At 41.8% G+C, this 20,098-nt stretch overlaps 2 protein-coding genes across 5 annotated transcripts; both read left to right on the top strand.

Moving 5' to 3' along the window:
* The first annotated feature begins 200 nt into the window (after nucleotides 1-200).
* Nucleotides 201-5,796, top strand: LOC136438819 (uncharacterized). Of its 2 annotated transcripts, none has more exons than XM_066433785.1 (2): nucleotides 201-906; nucleotides 3,165-5,796. In XM_066433785.1, the coding sequence occupies exons 1-2, from the start codon at nucleotides 532-534 to the stop codon at nucleotides 5,697-5,699; spliced, it is 2,910 nt and encodes a 969-aa protein (XP_066289882.1). In that variant the 5' UTR covers nucleotides 201-531; the 3' UTR covers nucleotides 5,700-5,796. The 2 variants fall into 2 exon arrangements, with proteins under 2 accessions (XP_066289882.1, XP_066289883.1); XM_066433786.1 differs by lacking the exon at nucleotides 201-906 and adding an exon at nucleotides 1,288-1,698.
* Nucleotides 5,797-9,381: 3,585 nt separating this feature from the next.
* On the top strand, nucleotides 9,382-20,089 carry LOC136438816 (uncharacterized). Of its 3 annotated transcripts, none has more exons than XM_066433781.1 (4): nucleotides 9,382-9,826; nucleotides 16,129-16,737; nucleotides 16,798-16,899; nucleotides 17,276-20,089. In XM_066433781.1, the coding sequence occupies exons 1-4, from the start codon at nucleotides 9,719-9,721 to the stop codon at nucleotides 19,355-19,357; spliced, it is 2,901 nt and encodes a 966-aa protein (XP_066289878.1). In that variant the 5' UTR covers nucleotides 9,382-9,718; the 3' UTR covers nucleotides 19,358-20,089. The 3 variants fall into 3 exon arrangements, with proteins under 3 accessions (XP_066289878.1, XP_066289877.1, XP_066289874.1); XM_066433780.1 differs by having other exon boundaries at nucleotides 16,129-16,767; XM_066433777.1 differs by having other exon boundaries at nucleotides 16,129-16,899.
* Nucleotides 20,090-20,098: the final 9 nt, after the last annotated feature.

Raw genomic sequence — 20,098 nt, 5'->3', positions numbered from 1 at the left:
TTATTCATCTATACAGAATCTCCGAGCTTATACATGACTTCCTACGTACCTATATATGTGTACGGGCACTTAAGCAACGCCGGAAACCCCGGAAAGCATCACAGGATCTTGAAACCATTATTTTCCAGTAGGTCTCATATCAAAAAGTTGATAGATTGGTTTTTTTGTACATTGATCCGCCTATAATAACCCTGTGCACGCGTTTGAACTTCGCGCTCTCCTCGCTCCCCCCGTCGCGATTGGCGATTACGTAATGGTCTGCAGCCTCGTTCTGGGGTAGCTCTGACGTCAGTGTTTCGAAACAGGCTAGCCTGATGCCGCCATTTTTCGAGTTGCACGACAATCCATTTAAAGTAGAATTGAGTTCAGCTTTCTTATTGTTGCCGTTGTGATCGAGGAAGGTCATTTGTGATTTCTACAAAGCTACAAGCCACCATAGGTCTTCCAAAATCAGCTTCAGTATTGAAGCTAGCCGGCTTTGATTGAACCCCAGCTGATATCCTCTCGTGCAGTGGGAGGGGGGCAGCCACCATGCCGGCCTGTGTTGTTCGTTATTGTAAAAACTACCATGGGAGTACGAGGGGCAAAGAAGAAGTGAGTTATCACAGATTTCCACAGGACGAACGCAGGCTTCACGAGTGGCTGATCGCCGTGGAGCCGCACCTCAAACCGACTACGACGATTGAGAAAATTCGCGAAAAAACCGCTAAGAAAAATCATGGGGTGTTTGTCTGCTCGGACCATTTCTCCCCCGACTGTTGTTACGACAACCCAAAGGCAAAACTCCTGGCTCCTCACTTGAACAGATACCCCCCTAAACTGTTGTCAGATGATGCCATTCCAACTATCTTCGGAAAATCAGAGGATTCTTCTGATTCTCAACACAACAAGACAGCCAAGAAACAGGTAGGAAATGCTTCCTACAAATGATACTATTTATAATTGTTTTGTTGTCCATGACATGTGTATTCATGTACGCGTCAATCAGAAGCCAATCAGTGCACTGTGCCGAATCAGAGGATGTCACAACCATTCCTTAAAATATCTGCTTGGAGATTAACACTAACAGAAACCGGAAGTGACGTATGGAGAGATGCGAAGAGGGCGGGAACAGCTGGGCGGTGGCGGGAAGTCACAGTGAAAGAAGTCGATGTGTTTTGTCCAAGTCCTTGGTTTTGTCGTATTCACTTCGGAAATAAACTTGCCAAAACGTTGTGTCTTAATCGGTTTCCAAAGAACGTCGCCTCGTGGGAAGAGTGGACCCGACAAGCGCTCCGCTCCGTTCAGCGCAGAACGTAAACAAAGTCCAAGTGGGAGGGGGGCTTAGACGGCGCCGCCATGCCGACTTGTTCGGTTTGTACAAACTACTCGCGAAAGACGAGGGGAAAAGGAATCAGCTATCACAGGTTTCCCCAGGAAGAAGTCAGGTTTCAGAAATGGCTAACCGCGGTCGAGTGTCACCTACAACCGACGTGGACAATCGAAAGAATTCGCGCAGAAAACAATACGGCCACCCCGGCACAAGTTTGTTCGGAACACTTCTCATCGGCCTGCTGTTACGAAAATTTGAGAGCGAGATTTCACAAGGGCAAGTACCCCCCAAACCTTCTTACTGAGGACGCCGTACCCACCATGTTTGGAGATAAAAGGGCAGGAGAGTCGTCAGATCTTGAACGTGAAAAGATGTCCCACAAACAGGTCTTTTATGTAAAATTTACTAAACACACATATAAAAAAAACGTTACACTTTTTGTTATCAGTGTACTGTTGGACCGTAGGATACACTGCATTTGATGAAAGGATCAAATTCATTTATGAATTATGATTGGGATGAATATGGAGTTGATTTGATTAAGGAGGTAACCTCCTTGATTTGATTATATTTGATGACTACTATGCATGAGAACATGTTATTGTAAATTTTAGACTGGACACTCACTTCTAAGTAAATCATATTGCATTGTGTGCTTGGAAAAGAGCTATTATTCAAGATTTTGAATGTGAAATAGGTTGTTGTGTTCTACATCCAATAGTTAATATGTTATTACCTGGGTACCTTATGTATTACCTGTATAATATGCAAATAAATAATATTATTATCTTCGCCGAGTACTAGTACTCGGGAAGATTATGTTTTCGGTTGAAAAATCTGTTGGGTGGGTCTGTATGTATGTCAGGAGCATAACTCAAGAAAACTTCAATGAATATCTATGATTTTTGGTAGGTGTGTAGTGGTTGTGCAAAGGAAGGTCAAGTTCGAAAATGGTTCACCTTGCGTTTTTCAACAGTACTGCAGCGGACTTTGAATTTTTTTGTGTTTGTATGTAGGCAAAAAAAGTGACGGAAACGTTGATGGATCTTCATGATTTTTTGCAGGTGTGTAGATGTTGTAGAAATGGAGGTCAAGTTCAAAAATGGTTCCCCTGGCATTTTCCGTCGGTACTGCAGCGGGCTTTGTGTGTATGTGTATTTGTATGTCGCCAACATAACTCGAGAAGCTGTCGATGGTTCTGCATGATACTTAGTGGGTGGGTAAGGTTTACAGAAAGGAAGGTCAAGTTCGATAATGGGCCTTCTAGCGGGTATCTAAAGTATTGCAGCGGAGCTTCAAAGTTTGGGGTGAAATTTTCTGGAGGCGCCAGGTTCATGATTTTTTTATAGTGGGTGGGTCTTGGGGCAGGGAACAAGTGGTGTAAGTTTGGGCCTCTCGACGACTTGTTGTATATATGATTCCCAATTTATCAGAGGTCACATGTTTATAGAGGACTTGAATTATAGTTTTCTAGATATCATCTGCATCAGCTAAACAAATTTGACTTTCGCAACTCATTCAACTAACTGTTGGATATCTAGGAGTAGGAACTGCATATGTGTGTCTCTCTCTGTGTGCTCTGTGCACTTGTTGAGGGATATTTCTACGAAACTCTACTGTTACTATCCTTCTATTTCAGGCAAAACTTGGCGAAACTTTTTTATTCACACGCTCGTATCAGTTTTGGAATTCCCTGAGCATGTCATCCATGTAATCAAATCAACATGGCCTTAGTTATAAGTATGATGAACTAGTCCATCATGGTTTTGTTGTGACAATTAATCGCAAGCCATTATGTTATTTCATATTATTTCACTTGAAAATAAGACGTTGAAATTTTTCACTCTTTCAGCTCATCGAAGAGTTGCTCCAGTCGGTGGCTTGGGAGAAGACGGCACCAGTCAAGATACCCGAGATACAACAGACTGTTAAGGAAGAAGATGGCCAAGAGAAAAACCTCAGCGACCTCAATACTACAACATCCCAAGTCTGCGGTGGTACCGGTACAGTTGCAATCAATATCAAAGAGGAGGTATTAGATGAACTGGAGGAAAGTCTTGTTAATTGTTGCAACAACACAGCACAACTGCTGAGTTTTGATACAGTCGGTACGGATGCTGAGAAGGAAGATGAGGAAGTGAGGACGCTCGGAAACAGCACCGGTACATCTCCTCAGCTGAGTTGTAGAACAGTTGGCACCGAGGAGGTTCATCAAGAGATGGACCTTGGAAACTGTTACAACACAAATACACCACCTGCAGCTGGCATTGAGATTAAGAAGGAAGGTGGCCAAGAGATGAATCTTGTGAATGGCTACAATACTGTCACATCTCAGTTGAGTTGTAGTACAGTTGGTACTGATGTTAATGAGGGAGATGTACAAGTGATGATCCTTGCAAACTGTTACAACAACACTGTTACATCTCAGCTGAGTTGTAGTACAGTTGGTACTGATGTTAATGAGGGAGATGTACAAATGATGAACCTGGACACGGTTACATTGAATTGTAGTACAGTGGTTGGTACTGATGTTATTGAAGAAGATAAACAAGAGATGGACCTTGATAGCTGTAACAACACTGATACATCTGATTTGAGCTGTAGTACACTTGATACTGATGTTAATGAAGGTGATGTGCAAATGATGGACCTTTATAACCGTTACGCTGATACATCCTTGCAGCTTACTTGTGATGCAGTTGGCCCAAACATAGCGCAGGAAGATGATGCTGAGATGAACCTCGGTGTCAGTACAATCGATGAACAGTCTGTGAACACCAGTGTGATTGCAAGCGATGAAACAAGTCAGTTTGATCCGACTGTGAACCTAACTTTTGTCCGTAGATTCCATACATATGCATACTGTGCAACTTGTGCTGCTAAACAGCCTGCAAAGATTCCTGCAAAGCATGTCAGGACCAGAAAGCCTGCAAAATCAAAATGGCGCGTGCGCTCGTACGAAATCCAGGAATCCGTACCAGTCAAGGTAGATTACATTGGTGCTGGCCGCACAGCAGCAGATACAGTTCAAGATTCAAAAGATGCAGCAGCGAATCCTGCGCTAACTTCAGTGCCAATAATTCTGCTCCAACCAAGCTCTACCAGCCAAGTCTCAGATTCCAACGAAGAAGAAGGAAGTAACAATCTGCAGTTACTCAAACCGAAACAGTGTAGAAAGCAAGTCTTGGAACCAAAGAAGGTAGATCTAGTGTTTCCGGGGGGTTTGGAGATGGATGATTGTACTTCTGACAGCACCAAAACGTCATCTCAGCTTGTATTGGAAACAGTTACTGATCTTGTGGAGGACAGTGAGATAGAGAACAACCTATGTAATGATAGCAACATCATGAATTCTGCTCTCAGTTGGAATGTACTTAGCGTTGATGCAAAGGAGGAAGATATAGTGGAAGAAGAAGAAGATGATTTTGATGAGGAACTTTCATCTTCAGAAGACGAGAAGGGTAATAAGAGTGACAGTTCATGGCACATGTCTTCAGAAGAAGATAAACTGTTTGATGACAGTGACGGATCCGTGTCATCCTGCGACAGTGACTTGTTAGAAAAGACAGAACGTCGAATGCAAAGAAAGATATGCAAATCAAAACAGAAAAAGAAGACCTCTTGGGTGTGTAAGTGTCAGGAAGAGTTTACTAGTCAAGCGTCATATTACAAACATAAGCTAGAGGCCCACCCAGTATCGTGTGAGTACTGTGAAGAGAAGTTTCTGTCCGCACAAGCACTTCAGAAACACCTGAAAACACACATGCCGAGTGAAGACAAGCTGGACTTAAAGGGCAACAAACTGTTCATGTGTGACCACTGCGGACAGTTCTTCACTAAGCGGCAAATGAAGAGACATGAGCTTAAAATCAGCGAGGCCAGACCGTTCAAATGTGATGTAAAAGACTGTAAGTCTACTTTTAAAGTTAAGGGTGCTTTAAAAAAGCATGTCCATATTGTCCACGGAAAAAAACGTTTCCCTTGCCCTTATGAGGGCTGTAAGAAAACCTTTGGTGTCAAAGGGGGGATGACGAAACATTACAGAGTGCACACAGACGAACGCAGCCACCAGTGTCCGTACTGTGGTAAGATGTTCCAGAGGACAGATCATCTGAGTGTGCACATGAGGATTCACACAGGCGACACCCCGTTTAACTGTAGTCTGTGCAACTATAGCAGCCGACAGTCCAACTGTCTTAGATGGCACATGAAAACCTACCACCCTCAACACTGCAAAAAGTCAGGCAACAAAAAAGGTGTAAAATCTAGAAAGAAAGTGTTGAAGAAGAACGTTTTGGTAGATAAATCTCAATCTGATAATGCCTCAGGAAGTGCTAAAAAGACAGCACCTTATTCTACCCGGTCTCGGTCCCACAAAGCAAGATAAAAGGAAGATTTGATTATGAGCAAAAGGGACTGAAGGTACACTGTATGTTACTAAATATACATGTATGTTGTTGGGACAATAATTGCCTTCAGCTTTCTCTTTGTTTTGTTACTTTTTTAGTTTACAAAGTTAGATAACGTTACTTCTCATGGAGCAAAAAAATTGATTTTATAGTTTTGCACACAGTTCCCATTCAGGGATAAGTATTAGATGTTTGTGTAGATCTAGAACTGTCAATATTGTTTAGATAAAGAAAGGCTATCTATTTCATATTGAAACGTTGGTGTCGTAAGAACTCTTGGTGATGCTGTGTAAGCCTCCATGTAAGTCTTCAGCAGGGATCAAGTGCAGAACCTTATTTTCTTGAATACCTCACTTTTCTAGCAAGACATGTAGTAAAGCATCACAAGGCAAACATAAGTGATGGATTAAGAGCATCTCCTTGCAGACTTTGGGAGTACTGCATGTCAAGCCTGTTGCAAAGAACTAAATCCATTTTTTCATCTGCGGTGTAAGGCCACAGCAAGTAGATATTGACATATATCAAAGTGCAAGCATTGATTTTTGCCTGATTTCAAGAAAAACTAGTTCCCCTCCAAAAATGGTGAACATGACATGAATTACCAAACATGGAAAGGTAGCCTGACAAATCGTACTCCTAGCGGCCGGCCGGTCCTGTAACCGCCAGCCCCCTGGGGGTGGGGGTCATTAACTTCTGGCCAAGAGCTTGTGTTAACACAGGCTAATGGAAAGGCATCTCGTGTGGTAGCCTTCCCTGTAGTACTCATGAATGATGAAGTGACCATGAGTTTATGTGTAGTTGTAGAAGTGAAACTTGTTTGGTATCTGTAGAAGCAACAGTAGTAGTGTGTACTGTAGCCTTGAGTAGCCAACTTGGTCATACTAGGCTACCTAGTGGTGCGGATCGGTCCGGCCGGACCGGTTCCGGACTTGTAAAACGTTTAGGTTCAAGTCCAAAAAAACCTAAACGTCTGGAAACAAGTCCGGACTTGAAAAAAAATTCTCTCACTCATACACTCCTTTTTGTTTTAAACCATCTTAAACCTTCCTTAAATCGTGAAATTTGCACTAGAAAAATATTAAAACATTGCTGTTTTTGTGTTTATAACTGAACTTTTGTGTTAATTACTGACTGTATATAATTCCGTATATATAGTTTTCAAATTACATGTAAAATATCTGCCAATATGCAATTTTACATGTAACATGAAAAAATATTCCAAAATTATTGTCCGGACCTGAACCTAAACCTCTGGACTCGAGTCTGAACCTAAACCTAAACTCGGGTTTAGATCCACACCACTAAGGCTACCACACTAGTGTCACTTTGCACACTTCTTGGATACAGGAATTATTGGCTGTGTTACCACGTTTTGTCACTTGAATTCTTGTCATGGTCTCTATTAAATATATTTGGAATCTTGTTTTTTACTCATCATTTGTTTGTTTTTTTGCGACCTCGCATTAGCTTGGTCTGGATAAGATATCATCCATGAAATCTACTTGCTGTGGCCTAATTATCATTCAAACGCATGTCTACTTGTTGCTGGTACCAGGATTTCTATCATGAACAAATAAAAATCACACAAATGGGTCCAATGATTAGTTTCTCATTTCATTTCCTTTTACAGCAACTTTGCAATCATAACGTTATAGCCTACATAACGTTATCTATCAAGTGATAATAATAGATATGTAGGCTATAACGTTATGTTGTAAATGAACTCAAAAACAAAATGATTTTACAGAAGATAATAGTACTGCCACAAAGAAAAAATTGCAATTACATTTGTTGTTATATGTAACGGGGGTTGCCCTACCTTAGGACGCGCCCTAACTTAGGACGGATTTTTTAGTGATCTTGTTATGCATAAGTACGCCGTGTTTGTGTCCACTGACTATGCTCATAAGGAAGATAAATAAACCAAGTCCATGCACATAATTTTTATTTGCATTCAAAACATATGTGTACATATTCATTTCTTGTTTTGTCGAGAATGGTATTTTGACAATAATGATGGCAACGCTGAGTAGAGGGTCACTGCGTAGCTAGACGGCCCGACACCTAAATATACGACCTGTGCCAAGCAGTTATACAACTATCATACACATAAGAAATATAACTTCATAAAACACAAAAAAATTGGGTCTTTAAGTGTTTGTTGAGAAGAAAACCGACCAAAGAAAACAACGTAAACATCGAACATCGCTGCCGTCTGGCAACGTTGTTTTCCCGCCATTTTTTGGAGCCGCGATGGTGACGGACGGCGATTCAACGCACAGCTTTGTAACGCTCTAACATGTGATTGGTACCGTCTATGAAAAGGAAACTGAATACAGATATGGCGAAGATATTTCCCAATAAGTAGACGGAGTATTGTTGATGTAAGCGGTGTTGTTTTTTCGTAATGATTTTGTAAGTCGGGTCGCATGCAAGACGTACGTCGGGCCGCGCGCAAAGTGCGTAGTAGCCTATTTCCCGCCAAAACATGAGCTAGGATGCGCTAGATATAGCCCTTCTCACATGACGTTGTAAGTGCACACAGTCAAAATTTTCCGGTCAAAAGAAAGCTAGAATATAGCAGACTTCAAGCCTTATTTACATTTCCCTAACTTCATCACCAGCTTCCGAAGAGAGCAAAATTACCAAAGCGTACTAAGTTAGGCACACTATCTGGCGTAGCACTAAATCAGAAGGTACATTCGTGATAATGTCTCACAGCGTTTGCCGCTTGTAACTCGGAGCGTGAAGGGCCCATGAACAATATGAATACATTTCTTGTCCATGTATGTTCTTTAGATGAATGTGTTCAAAATTCATTCATTAAAACATGACCAGTCTCTGGCAACCAGCAATGGAGTGCAGTGAGTTCAAGCGCGTAAAAAAACGTCCTATGTTTGGGCGACTCCCGTTAACAGTAATAATATGTATAACGTTTACATTCAACTTGATACTCTTCTGTGAACTTTTTATCCAGTTAACGTTATCAGAACCCTGCCACTAAGACCAGTTCTGACTTGTTTTAGACTAGTCCGTCGTAGATAAGCGTTGTTACAACATTTGTAATTCGCGGCGTTCTGATTATAGTCGGCGATGCCAACGACCTTTGACCTTTGTGGCTTCAATACCCCAATCGGCCCAAACTCGTGTTGGAGGGGAAAACGTGCGGGGCAGAAAATAAGTACACCCGTACTACGTTTTCTGCCACACAAAGGTCGTAACTAGGCTCTAGATGACGGCTCTACAAGTTGCGGTCCAAATTGGGGAGTCTTTGATCGGGATACCCGGTTGTATTACTCCTGATATTATTATTATTGTATGTTTATACGAGCGTCGTGTTTTGAGTTCGTCGTGTGGGGAGGGGGGCATCCGCCATGCCTTCCTGCGTAGTTTGCCGCAGCTCGACCCAAAAGGGCAAGGATGTGACCCTTTTCACTTTCCCTATCGATGCTAACAGACTAGACCAGTGGCTTATCGCCGTCCGACCTCACCTAAAACCGCCATGGACAGTTGACAAAATTCGAGAGTTGCGCCAGAGTGATCCCAGGGCTGCGAGCCGGGCGTCCATCTGTTCCGACCATTTCTCCCCGACCTGTTGTAAGGAAAGTCTGAAAGCGAAACTTCTACCCCAAGGAAAGAAAAAAGAACCCAAGTTCGTCCTAAAGCCCCCGTCACAAATAAGAAATTCAGCTCGGCCGACGTCTTGGCGAGCTTCAAATGTGCATTTTCGGCCGAAGTACGGCCGACGTCCTGTCGATTACGCGGGCTTCGGGCGATTTTTAGAAATAAAAGTTGATCCAAATATTAGCCTTTTTTCCGGGTTAGTTGATACTGACTTCGTCCATGTCCAAGAGATGGTACAATCTCATGGGGGATTTTTAGTTTTTAGTGTTCGACGGACGTCGCCCGAGACTTTCATTGGAAAATACGGTCGACGCTCGGGCGATTTTGAAATTCGGCGAGCTTCGGGCGATCTACAAAGTCGGCCGACGCTCGCATGAATTGTGACGCCGGCTTTACGAAAGATGCTGTGCCAACCGAATTCGGGAAGAAGACGTCGCGGAAGTCGTCGGAAAGTCAACGTGATAAGAGAAGTAGAAAACAGGTTTGTAGTGCAAGTAATTAACGTTATAACTTTCTGTGGTTTGATCTTACCGCTTACATGTGTGATAATTCTTATTGTTTTTCGATTTTCACGCTGAGAAAGATAGATATTTTTCGTTCTAAACGTCCAGTTTCAATCTCTATTTCAGCCAATTTTACTATTTTTTCCTGGTATTTTACAGTAATTGCAGTAGGGATCGTGTATTCACCGAAATACGGGAAATACACGAAATACACGTCCGAAATACACGAAATACACTTGAAGATGGCTGAAATCTACCGAAATACAGTATGATTTGATGAATTATCATCACAGGTTGCCATATGCCGTCTTGAAATAATATATTTATAGCCCTGGCGACAAGAAAAAGACAGAAAATACTTCGCGATCCCGGCCACGTCCGGTCGCCGCCATCTTCCTTACCATACACCATGATGTTTGTTTTTCAGTGGTGTCTTCTTCTGTGTCATTTACACAAAAAGGGTGGTGAACTGTACCGAAATACAGTATGATTTGATGAGCAAACATCATAGATTGCTATATTTCGGCATAAAATAATATATTTATGGTCCTGGGGACAAGAAAAGGACAGAATATACTTCGCGACCCCGGCCGGCCGCCGCGTCATCTTTCTTACCATACACCATGATGTTTGTTGTTAGTGGTATCCGGCGAGGCATTTACACGAACATGGTAGTAAAATGTACCGACATACAGTATGATTTGACGAGCAAACATCACAGGTTGCTGTATTTCGGCATGAAATAATCTATTTTTGGTCCTGGCGACAAGAAGAAGGCTACCCTGGGCTCCAGACTAGTACCGGGTCGCTAGCGATTTTCTTCGGCGGCCCAAGGAGGTGGGCGGCCCAAGGACAGTCAGGTCTTAGAAATCCCCCGGTGCGTTAATGCTAGGGTCACATTTCCAATCCGGGGCCCGGCCAGGCAGTCTTTGGGAACGGAAAGTATGATATTCAAGAGAACAAAAACACAAAACGTACCCAAAATTATTTAAGAGCATAGCTTGTGCAAAATTTTTGACACACACTTGGATTTTTCGTTTCCGCAAACAGCCCGGCCGGGCCCCGGTTAGGAAATGTGACCCGAACATAATTAGGGTTCTGCGGGCTGGGGTCTCTGTGCCGCCGAAGGAACTGACTACAAGGTACCGGCTAAAGGGAACCGGCTAAAAGGCCCGATAAACAGTCTACTCTACTCTACTGGAACCCAGGGTAGATCCCGGCGAAATAAGAAAATGGCGGATATGCGATCAATCACTAGTATGCGATCCGGCGGCGGGATAGCCCTAAGTCTAAGGGATTTTCAAGGACCTTGTTTATTATATGTTGTAGGAATTTTAATTAAAACCTATGCGGCCCGTCGGATAATAAGACTTTTTTTGCACTTTATATAACGTTAACGTTGCGACAATACCGCAAGACAGATGCCAGTGAATAAGATTTCCCCCGCAAAATTCTTATTGACAGGCTAAGCTAACCTGTCACAGTGTCAGTAAGATTTTCCCCGCTCTTGACATATACTAGATAAAGCCTGTCAATAAGAACCTTAACCATTGCCCTTATACAGCTGTATAACCATAAACATGGTTCATAAATAACCAAGGAGGTTAAATATACAAGATAACATTTCCCCTGTGTTCACACGGGATGTTCCTGTGAATCACACAAAACCCGCATCCCTACCAAACCCTGAAGATGATCCTGTAAAATGGAGAAAAAAAATACTGACATTCCTTAAAATAAATAATTCATTTTTTGAATGTTAAAAACAGAAAAACGGATGTCAAAAAGATAGCCAAAAGAAATTGGATATTGATGGATTTGAACTCACGATCTATGAACTCGCGATCTGTCGGCCTACCAGTTGAGCTGACATGATTAACTCGTTCGGCTCGGTCATTCCAACGAGGCTATAACGTCCCAACACGTCAATTGGTAAGAAAGAGGACGCGGCGGCCGGCCGGGATCGCGAAGTATTTTCTGCGGATTTGTTGTCGCCGGGGCCATAAATGAATTATTCGATGCTGAAATGATGTTTGCTCATCAAATCATACTGTATGTCGGTACATTTTACAACCATGTTCGGATACCATTAACAACAAACATACCATAATGCACCACAAGTCAGGAAATACATAATACCAAGGTTATATAACCTCCTTGGTAATACCTAAAGCTAATATATATAATATATATATAATCTCCAAGCAGATCACAGGGCGGCAAAATAAATATTATAAGGGATGATATTGTCAAAGGGATGATATTTGCCAAGGAAGTTTAGTCGCCAGGGGGTTTCATTTGCGGGGAAATTATCAACTTTACCGTGGACTGACTCTACTGGACAATTATTACTTTTTTTGCCGAATTCTACGACCCATACGCTCGTAGGAAGTGCTGGTAAAGGTTTGAGAAGTTCCTGCCCACTTGTTCTGTAATGTGTGGGGTTTGTTATGTTTTTCTTTCGTCTGAATAAATCATAGGCTGCTATCTCTTTATAATCTCCCTTGTTATCATCAATTTCGCCACTTCCTAGCTTTGCCACTTTCTTACATTTCTACACGTTTTTTTTTTCAGGTAAATTTACCGTGAGACTGGAAGAAAGGACCATTAGGCCTACTTAATATAATCTTTGTTCCAGATGCGTTGACGTTGAAATATGCGTTGTTGGGTTATCAAGGGTTTCTGTTTTTTTTGTTATCAAACTTATTGTCAACTTTATATATTCGTTATTAAACTTATTGCCAACTTTCGTTCTTTTCTAACACCTCAGGTTCTGACGCGTTTTGTTTTGTTTTAAGTTTTGAACGAAGACTTTAGTTTCACCTACTTGATATAATCTTTGTTCCAGATGCGTTGACGTTGAAATATGCGTTGTTGGGTTAACAAGGGTTTCTGTTTTTTGGTTATCAAACTTATTGTCAACTTTCGTTCTTTTCTAACACCTCAGGTTCTGACGCGTTTTGTTTTGTTTGAAGTTTTGAACGAAGACATTTGTTTCGCCTACTTAAGTTAATACCGTACTAACCGTTACTAACAGAAATCCAGTCACAGCAAACGTACATTAGCAAACATCAACAAATGCATTTACAATGCAAAATGTTAAGAAAGGCATTTAGACCAAGAGCAAAAGCAAAATAAGTCACAAATCTATATTACATAAAATGGCAACAACATTCATGGAAAGTACGAAAGTTACTTACAAATCGGGTCTTCACATTTCTTGTTGAAGGTAAAGAAGGCTTGCACACTTTCATACGTTAAGAGATGCGACGTACCAACATACGTCGGGCCAAATTTCATACGTTTGGCATTCAAATAGTATGACAGACGTGTAGTTCGCTGTCAACCATATAGCTGGAGATCACAGGTTAAGAGATGCGACGTACCAAATTTCATACGTCGGGCTAAATTTCATATGTTTCGCATTCGATAGTATGACAAAAGTGTAGTTCGCTGTCAACCATATAACGTTAGCTGGAGCTCCGGAGATCATTGGTTTAATAAGAGATGCGACGCGTACCAAATTTCATACGTCGGGCCAAATTTCATACATCTGGCATTCAAGTAGTATGATCAATATATCCATTATCTGTTAAAAACAAACTTTTTGATTCCTGTGTAAAACCTATTCTACTCTATGGCTCAGAAATTTGGGGCGCAGCTAAAAGTCCTAAATTCTGTCCCATCGAATCCGTCCATCTTAAATTCTGCAAACAGTCCCTAAATGTTCCCAGATCAGCCAGTAACCTTGCGTCAAGAGCGGAGCTAGGGAGGTACCCAATTCAAGTTGAAGCATCCCTTAACGCCATCAAACATTTCCTCAGAATGCGCCAGAACGTGCCAGCTGACAGTCTACAAGCGGACGCTCTTTCATGTCAATTTCTGCTAGATTCTAATGGTAAAAGATGCTGGGCGTCCGGTGTTCGTAAGATACTAGAAGGGTGTGGTTTTGCCTTCGTTTGGAGCCCCCAGGTATCCCTGGGAACAAACATGACTCCTATCATCAATTCCATTAGCCAACGTTTGAAAGATATTTACACCCAAACATTCTCATCCGAAATTCACAATGATGATAGAGAGAAATCTTATAGCAACAAATTACGAACTTACCGACTGTTTAAGTCCCTGTATAAGGAAGAAGAGTATTTATCTATAAGTAACATACAGCATAGAGTAGCTGTCACTAAATTCAGGATTAGTTGTCACAAATTACATATTGAAACAGGAAGGCACAACCGCACGCTTCTAGAACATAGAATTTGCCAATTTTGTGAGTTAAATCAAATAGAAGATGAGCGGCACTTCATTTTAGATTGTAAACTTTACGATATAGAAAGAAATGTTCTTTTCAAATGTATTAATGAGAAATTCCCATACTTTGAATATTTAAACGCAACGGATAAATTCATATTTTTGTTGCGTCTAGATAACCCTTGTATAAGAAACATGATCTGTTCATACATCTACACATGTACAAAGAAGCGAGAAGAAGTTGACTTTACTAGATTAGCTTAGCTTATCCTTTCAGTCTACCATGTATGTTTACACAATGTACTGTACATATTTCACTGTATATGTCACTTAGATGTTAGTTAGGTTTGTGTTAAACGACCTGTATCTAGCCCCTCGGGGCACGAACATACAATAAAGGTCTTCAATCATCATCATTATATAATGTCCTTGGTATGATAAAAGTGTAGTTCGCTGTCAACTTTGGAAATGGAACCTTAGCATAACCATATTACCTCCTTGGCATAACTGGTTACAGTACTAGTAGTATTTCCTGCCGCGCAAAGGATGATGGTATAGCTTGATCCGCTATATTTGTTCCTATATGAACGCTACCCGCCGAAGAGAAAGTTAGCCAAATCCGTTGCATTATCGCTTCTACACTGGCATATGGGCAGTAGTTGGCAGGAAATCACATACAGGGAAAGTTTCTGACGATTGTTAAGTCATGAACGAACGTTGGACACCGCTGTATTGGATTTTTTGTTTGCCTACGAATCGGACCGCTAGTGTCGGTTGTAAAGAGACAAATCATGTTCACAAAGACCAAGTAGTTTACTATATGCTTGTAGTTTAATGTCGTGTAGTTTCATATTGTAATGTAAGCCAGTAGTCTTTTAGTATCGCTTTAGACTAGCGGGGCAACTCGGGCGGACTCGACGGGCGACATGGCGATTGACCCCGCTGGCGCACCCCCAAAGTACGCCGGCGCTATAGAATTCCTGCCGAGCAAAAAAAAAAGAAGTTAAAATTATAGTAGTGAGGCTAGATCGATAGCTTCTCCAAACATTCACATATTACGTGCTCAGTAAGTAAGGTGCCGAGTTTTGCGATGTGCCGAGTTGGAAATGGGCCGAGTTGTCCTGATACCCTACTACTGATACCCCAACGAATATCTTGCGTATGGCAAGGAGGTTTGCGTATGGTAAAGATAGATGACGCGGCGGCCGGCCGGGGTCGCGAAGTATTTTCTGTCCTTTTCTAATGTCACCAGGACCATAAATATATCATTTTATGCCGAAATATAGCAACCTATGATGTTTGCTCATCAAATCATACTGTATTTCGGTACATGTCACCACCCTTTTTGTGTAAATGACACAGAAGAAGACACCACTGAAAAACAAACATCATGGTGCACGTGTGTGGTAAGAAAGATGGCGGCGACCGGACGTGGCCGGGATCGCGAAGTATTTTCTGTCTTTTTCTTGTGGCCAGGGCTATAAATATATTATTTCAAGACGGCACATGGCAACCTGTGATGTTAATTCATCAAATCATACTGTATTTCGGTAGATTTCAGCCATCTTCAAGTGTATTTCGTGTATTTCGGACGTGTATTTCGCGTATTTCCCGTATTTCGGTGAATACACGGACCGATTGCAGTACTCTTTTGGTATTCTTAGTAGAGAACCTGCATGCACTAGACCCATACGTTTAGTAATGGGGATTCTTTGGGGCTGGAAAATGTTATGCAACAGTCGTGTGTAGGAAGTAGTTCCAACATCTCATGAGTTTTGCAGAAAGTTAACATAACACATAGTTAGTTTTTCTGTCGACAGTTTATGCTATGTGGTATGCAGATAGTGGTGAACATGTTATATATCACATGTTATGTAAGGTCTTTGAGGAACATTTTATAATGTAATACCGCTTACACGTTACCCTTGATACTTTTTTCAATTTTTGGCGATGCCTCAAGGGCGAGCCTAATGGTATAGTATTGTATGCAGTCTGCAAGAATCACAAAAACTTTTGGTGTACATTTCAGCTCATTCAGTCCTTACTTGAGTCAACAAGTCAGCAGCAAAGTTCACTCAGCAAAACAGGGAGTCAACACAGCCATTTGAGTGCAGCAACACAAGGATCAAGCCAGTTTGGTGCAGCTGCAAAATTGATCAGCCAGTTTGTTGCCGCTGCACAAGGAAGAAGCCAGTTTGTTGCCGCTGCACAAGGAAGAAGCCAGTTTGTCACAGCTGCACAAGAAACAAGCCAGTTTGTAACAGCTGCACAAGGAACTAGCCAGTTTGGTACAGCTGCACAAGGAGGGAGCCAGGTTGTCACAGCTGCAAAAGGAACGAACCAGTTGGTCGCTGCTACACATGGAACAAGTCAGGTTGTAACAGCTGCACAGGAAACAAGCCAGTTTGGCAGCCAAAGAATGAGCCAGTTTGTTACAGCTGCACAGGAAACAAGCCAGGTTGTCACAGCTGCAGAAGAAATGAGCCAGTTGGTCACAGTTGCACAAGGAATTAGCCAGTTGGTCACAGCTGCACAAGGAACTAGCCAGTTGGTCACAGTTGCACAAGGAACTAGCCAGTTTGTCGCAGCTACACAAAGAACGAACCAGTTGGTCACAGCTGCACAATTAATGAGCCAGGTTGGCACAGATGCACAAAGAACGAGCCAGGTTGGCACAGATGCACAAAGAACGAGTCAGGTTGGCACAGATGCGCAAAGAACGAGCCAGTTGGTCACAACTCTAGAAGAAACAAGCCAGTTGAACGCAGCTGCAAGTAACATGGACACAAACGCACAAGACGTGAGTTACATGGGCACCTTGCACATTCGTGTAAATGACTGTAATGTGTTGAAGTGATTAGGTTTATAACGCATTGATGCTTCCGTCTGCTGGCAGATGTGGAGACCTGTACCTAAACCTTCACTGACTCTTGGTTGTCTTGTGAAAACACTTGTGTTCCACCACCTCAGATGGTTAAGTCACTCAAAGAAGGTTTAAAAGAGGGTGGTCTCTCCAGATATTTAGGAATTGATTTGCATCTTTGTGTTGTTATCTGTGTGTGTGTGGGGGGGGGGGGTCATCCGTGTGTATGTGCGTATTTCGTTTTTTCCAAATTTATCACAATTTCATTTCATATGAAATTAACTTTGGAATTGTTCATTGTTCACTCTTTCAGCTTGTAGAAGAGTTACTCCAGCCAGTGGCTCATGAACAGACTGGACAAATCCGGACACCTATCACACAACAGACTGTTATTGTTAAGGAAGAAGATAACCAACAGGAAAATCTCAGCAATGGTGACAATAACAATACAACAACCCAACTGAGCTGTGGTACACTTGGAATGGATATTAAAGTGGAGGCTTTAGATGAACTAGAGGAAAGCCTTGTTAATTGTTACAACAACACTGCACAGCTGCTGAGTTTTGATGCAGTTGGTACTGATGCTGATGAGGAAGAGAGGAACCTTGGAAACTGTGACAACACCGGTACATGTAGTACAGTTGGCACTGAGGAGAATCAACAACAGATGGACGTTGGAAACTTTTACAATGCCAATACAACATCTCAGTTAAGTTGTGGTACACCTTGTATTGAGGTTAAGAAAGAAGGTGGCCAAGTGACGAATCTTGGTAACTGTTACAACACCAATACACCATCAAGTAGTACAGTTGGCACTATTGAAGATAAAAAAGAGATGGACCTTGAACTTGGAAACTGTTACAACACCAATACACCATCTCAGTTGAGTTTTGGTACAGTTGGCATCAAGGTTGAGAAAAACGGTGGCCAAGAGACGAAGCCTGCACAATCGAAATTGCCTGTGAGCTCGTACAAAGTTGAGGAGTGTGTACCAGTAAAGGTAGATTACGTGGGTCCTTGCCATGCAGTATCAAATACCAGTCAAGGTTCTAATGATGCAGCAGCAAATTCTGGACTTACTTCTGTACCAATGATTCTGCCCCAACCAAGCTCTACACTGGGTGCCAGCTGTGTTTCAGAAGTAAGCAAAGAGCTGCACCTACCAAAACAAAAACAGTGTAGAAAGCAAGTGTTGAAACCAAGAAAAGCAGATCTAGTATTTCCTAAGGTTTCGGAGATGGACCACAATAATTCTAACAAGACTGATACTAGTGATAGTACACCTTCTCAGCTCAAGTGGGGAATAGTAAAATGTACTAACATTACTGAGGATGGGGAAATAAAGAAAGAAAATAAAAATAACAATACCATGACTTCTGCGCTGAGTTGGAGTGTAGTTACCATTGATGCAAATGAGGAAGATGTATCGGAGGAAGTAGAAGATGACTTTGACGAAAGTGATGAAGAACTTTCATCTTCAGAAGACGAGAAGAGGGGTAACAAGAGTGACAGTTCGTGGCACATGTCTTCAGAAGAAGATGAACTGTTTGGTGACAGTGATGAGTCCATGTCATCCTGCGACAGTGACTGGTTAGAAAAGAAAGAACAAAGGAAACAATGGAAAAAGAAGACATGGGCATGTTGTGGGGAAAAGTTTACCAGTGATGCATCATATTACAAACACAGGCTAGAAGCCCACCCAGAAATATGTGAATACTGCGAAGAAAAATTTCACTCATCACGAATGCTTAACAAACACATGAAGACACACATGCCAAGTGAAGACAAGCTGGACGTACAAGGTAACAAGCTGTTCATGTGTGACCACTGCGGACAATTCTTCACCAAGCAGGAAATGAAAAGGCACGAGCTGACAATCAGCAAGGCAAGACCGTTCAAATGCAATGTGAAGAACTGTAAGTCTACTTTTAAAGATAAGGGTGGTTTGAAACATCATCTTGATAATGTCCACAACAGACATCGTTTCCCCTGTCCTTTTGAGGGCTGTAAGAAAACCTTTGGTGTCAAGTCGAGGATGATGACACATTACAGAGTGCACACGGACGAACGCAGCCACCAGTGTTCGTACTGTGGTAAGATGTTCCAGAGGACAGATCATCTGAGTGTGCACATGAGGATTCACACAGGCGACACCCCGTTTAACTGTAGTCTGTGTAACTATAGCGGCCGACAGTCCAACTGTCTCCTGTGGCACATGAAAACTCACCACCCTGAACACTGCAAAAAGTCAGGCAACAAAAAAGTTGTGAAACCAAAGAAGAAAGTGTTGGAGAAGGACGCTTTGGTAGATAAAGGTGAATATGACAATACTTCAGGAAGTGCTAAAAAGACTACACCTTATTCTAGGCGGACACGGTCCCAAAGAGGAAAGTAAGAATAAGAAGATTTAACTCTGTGCAACAGGACTGAAGGTTCATTGTATATGTTAATAAATCATAAGAATATATGTAAGAAGTTTGGACAATGATTGTTGACAAGAAATGGCAATCTGTTTGTTGTTAAAACAGTCGCTGTTTTGCTAAAAAGGTTCGTTATATTTTCTCAGGGCAACAATTTAGTTGATCACTTTGCAAACAGTGCACATTCAATGAATGGTATCAAACATTTGTGTAGATACTAGAAGTAGCACTGAAAATGTTGCTCATTAGATGAAGGAGGTGGAAATGGCTAAGGCATATAATAATAATAACCATCTCATTTTATCTACTTTTTGTTCTAGTTTTTTATGTGTAAAGCCTATCTACGGTATAGTTTTCGGTGTCATTGTTAACAAAGTTAAGGTCATTGGCTATTCGTTGAAACTACATGTCAAAAGAACTCTATGTGTAGCTTTGCTATATGTGTGAGCCTCCATGTAAGCCTTCAACAGGCATTGTATACAGGACCGTATTTTCTTGAATGACTCACTTTTATAGCAAGGCTGTAGAAAAGCATCACATCATGTCAAACAAGTTAATGTTATAGTGATGAGTCTGTATGGATTAAGATGAACTCCTTGCAGACTTTGCGATACTGCAGCGCAATAGTGTAGTGACCGTTCAAACCTATAATCCTGTTGATACTGTGAGTTCTTTCATCATGAACAAATAAAAATATCACAGATGGATGCAGTGTT

This window comes from Branchiostoma lanceolatum, chromosome 7 (assembly GCF_035083965.1).
Source record: "Branchiostoma lanceolatum isolate klBraLanc5 chromosome 7, klBraLanc5.hap2, whole genome shotgun sequence".
Lineage (NCBI taxonomy): Eukaryota > Metazoa > Chordata > Leptocardii > Amphioxiformes > Branchiostomatidae > Branchiostoma > Branchiostoma lanceolatum.
This window is presented reverse-complemented; position numbering and strand designations above follow the sequence as displayed.

What these genes read in the sequence shown, in the direction of transcription:
- LOC136438819 (XM_066433785.1), top strand. Translation starts at nt 532, where the DNA reads ATGCCGGCCTGTGTTGTTCGTTATTGTAAAAACTACCATGGGAGTACG. An exon ending in ACAAGACAGCCAAGAAACAG is followed by an intron (nt 907 to 3,164) that starts GTAGGAAATGCT and finishes TCACTCTTTCAG; the next exon opens with CTCATCGAAGAGTTGCTCCA.
- LOC136438816 (XM_066433777.1), top strand. Translation starts at nt 9,719, where the DNA reads ATGAATTGTGACGCCGGCTTTACGAAAGATGCTGTGCCAACCGAATTC. An exon ending in ATAAGAGAAGTAGAAAACAG is followed by an intron (nt 9,827 to 16,128) that starts GTTTGTAGTGCA and finishes TGTACATTTCAG; the next exon opens with CTCATTCAGTCCTTACTTGA. An exon ending in TGGACACAAACGCACAAGAC is followed by an intron (nt 16,900 to 17,275) that starts GTGAGTTACATG and finishes TCACTCTTTCAG; the next exon opens with CTTGTAGAAGAGTTACTCCA.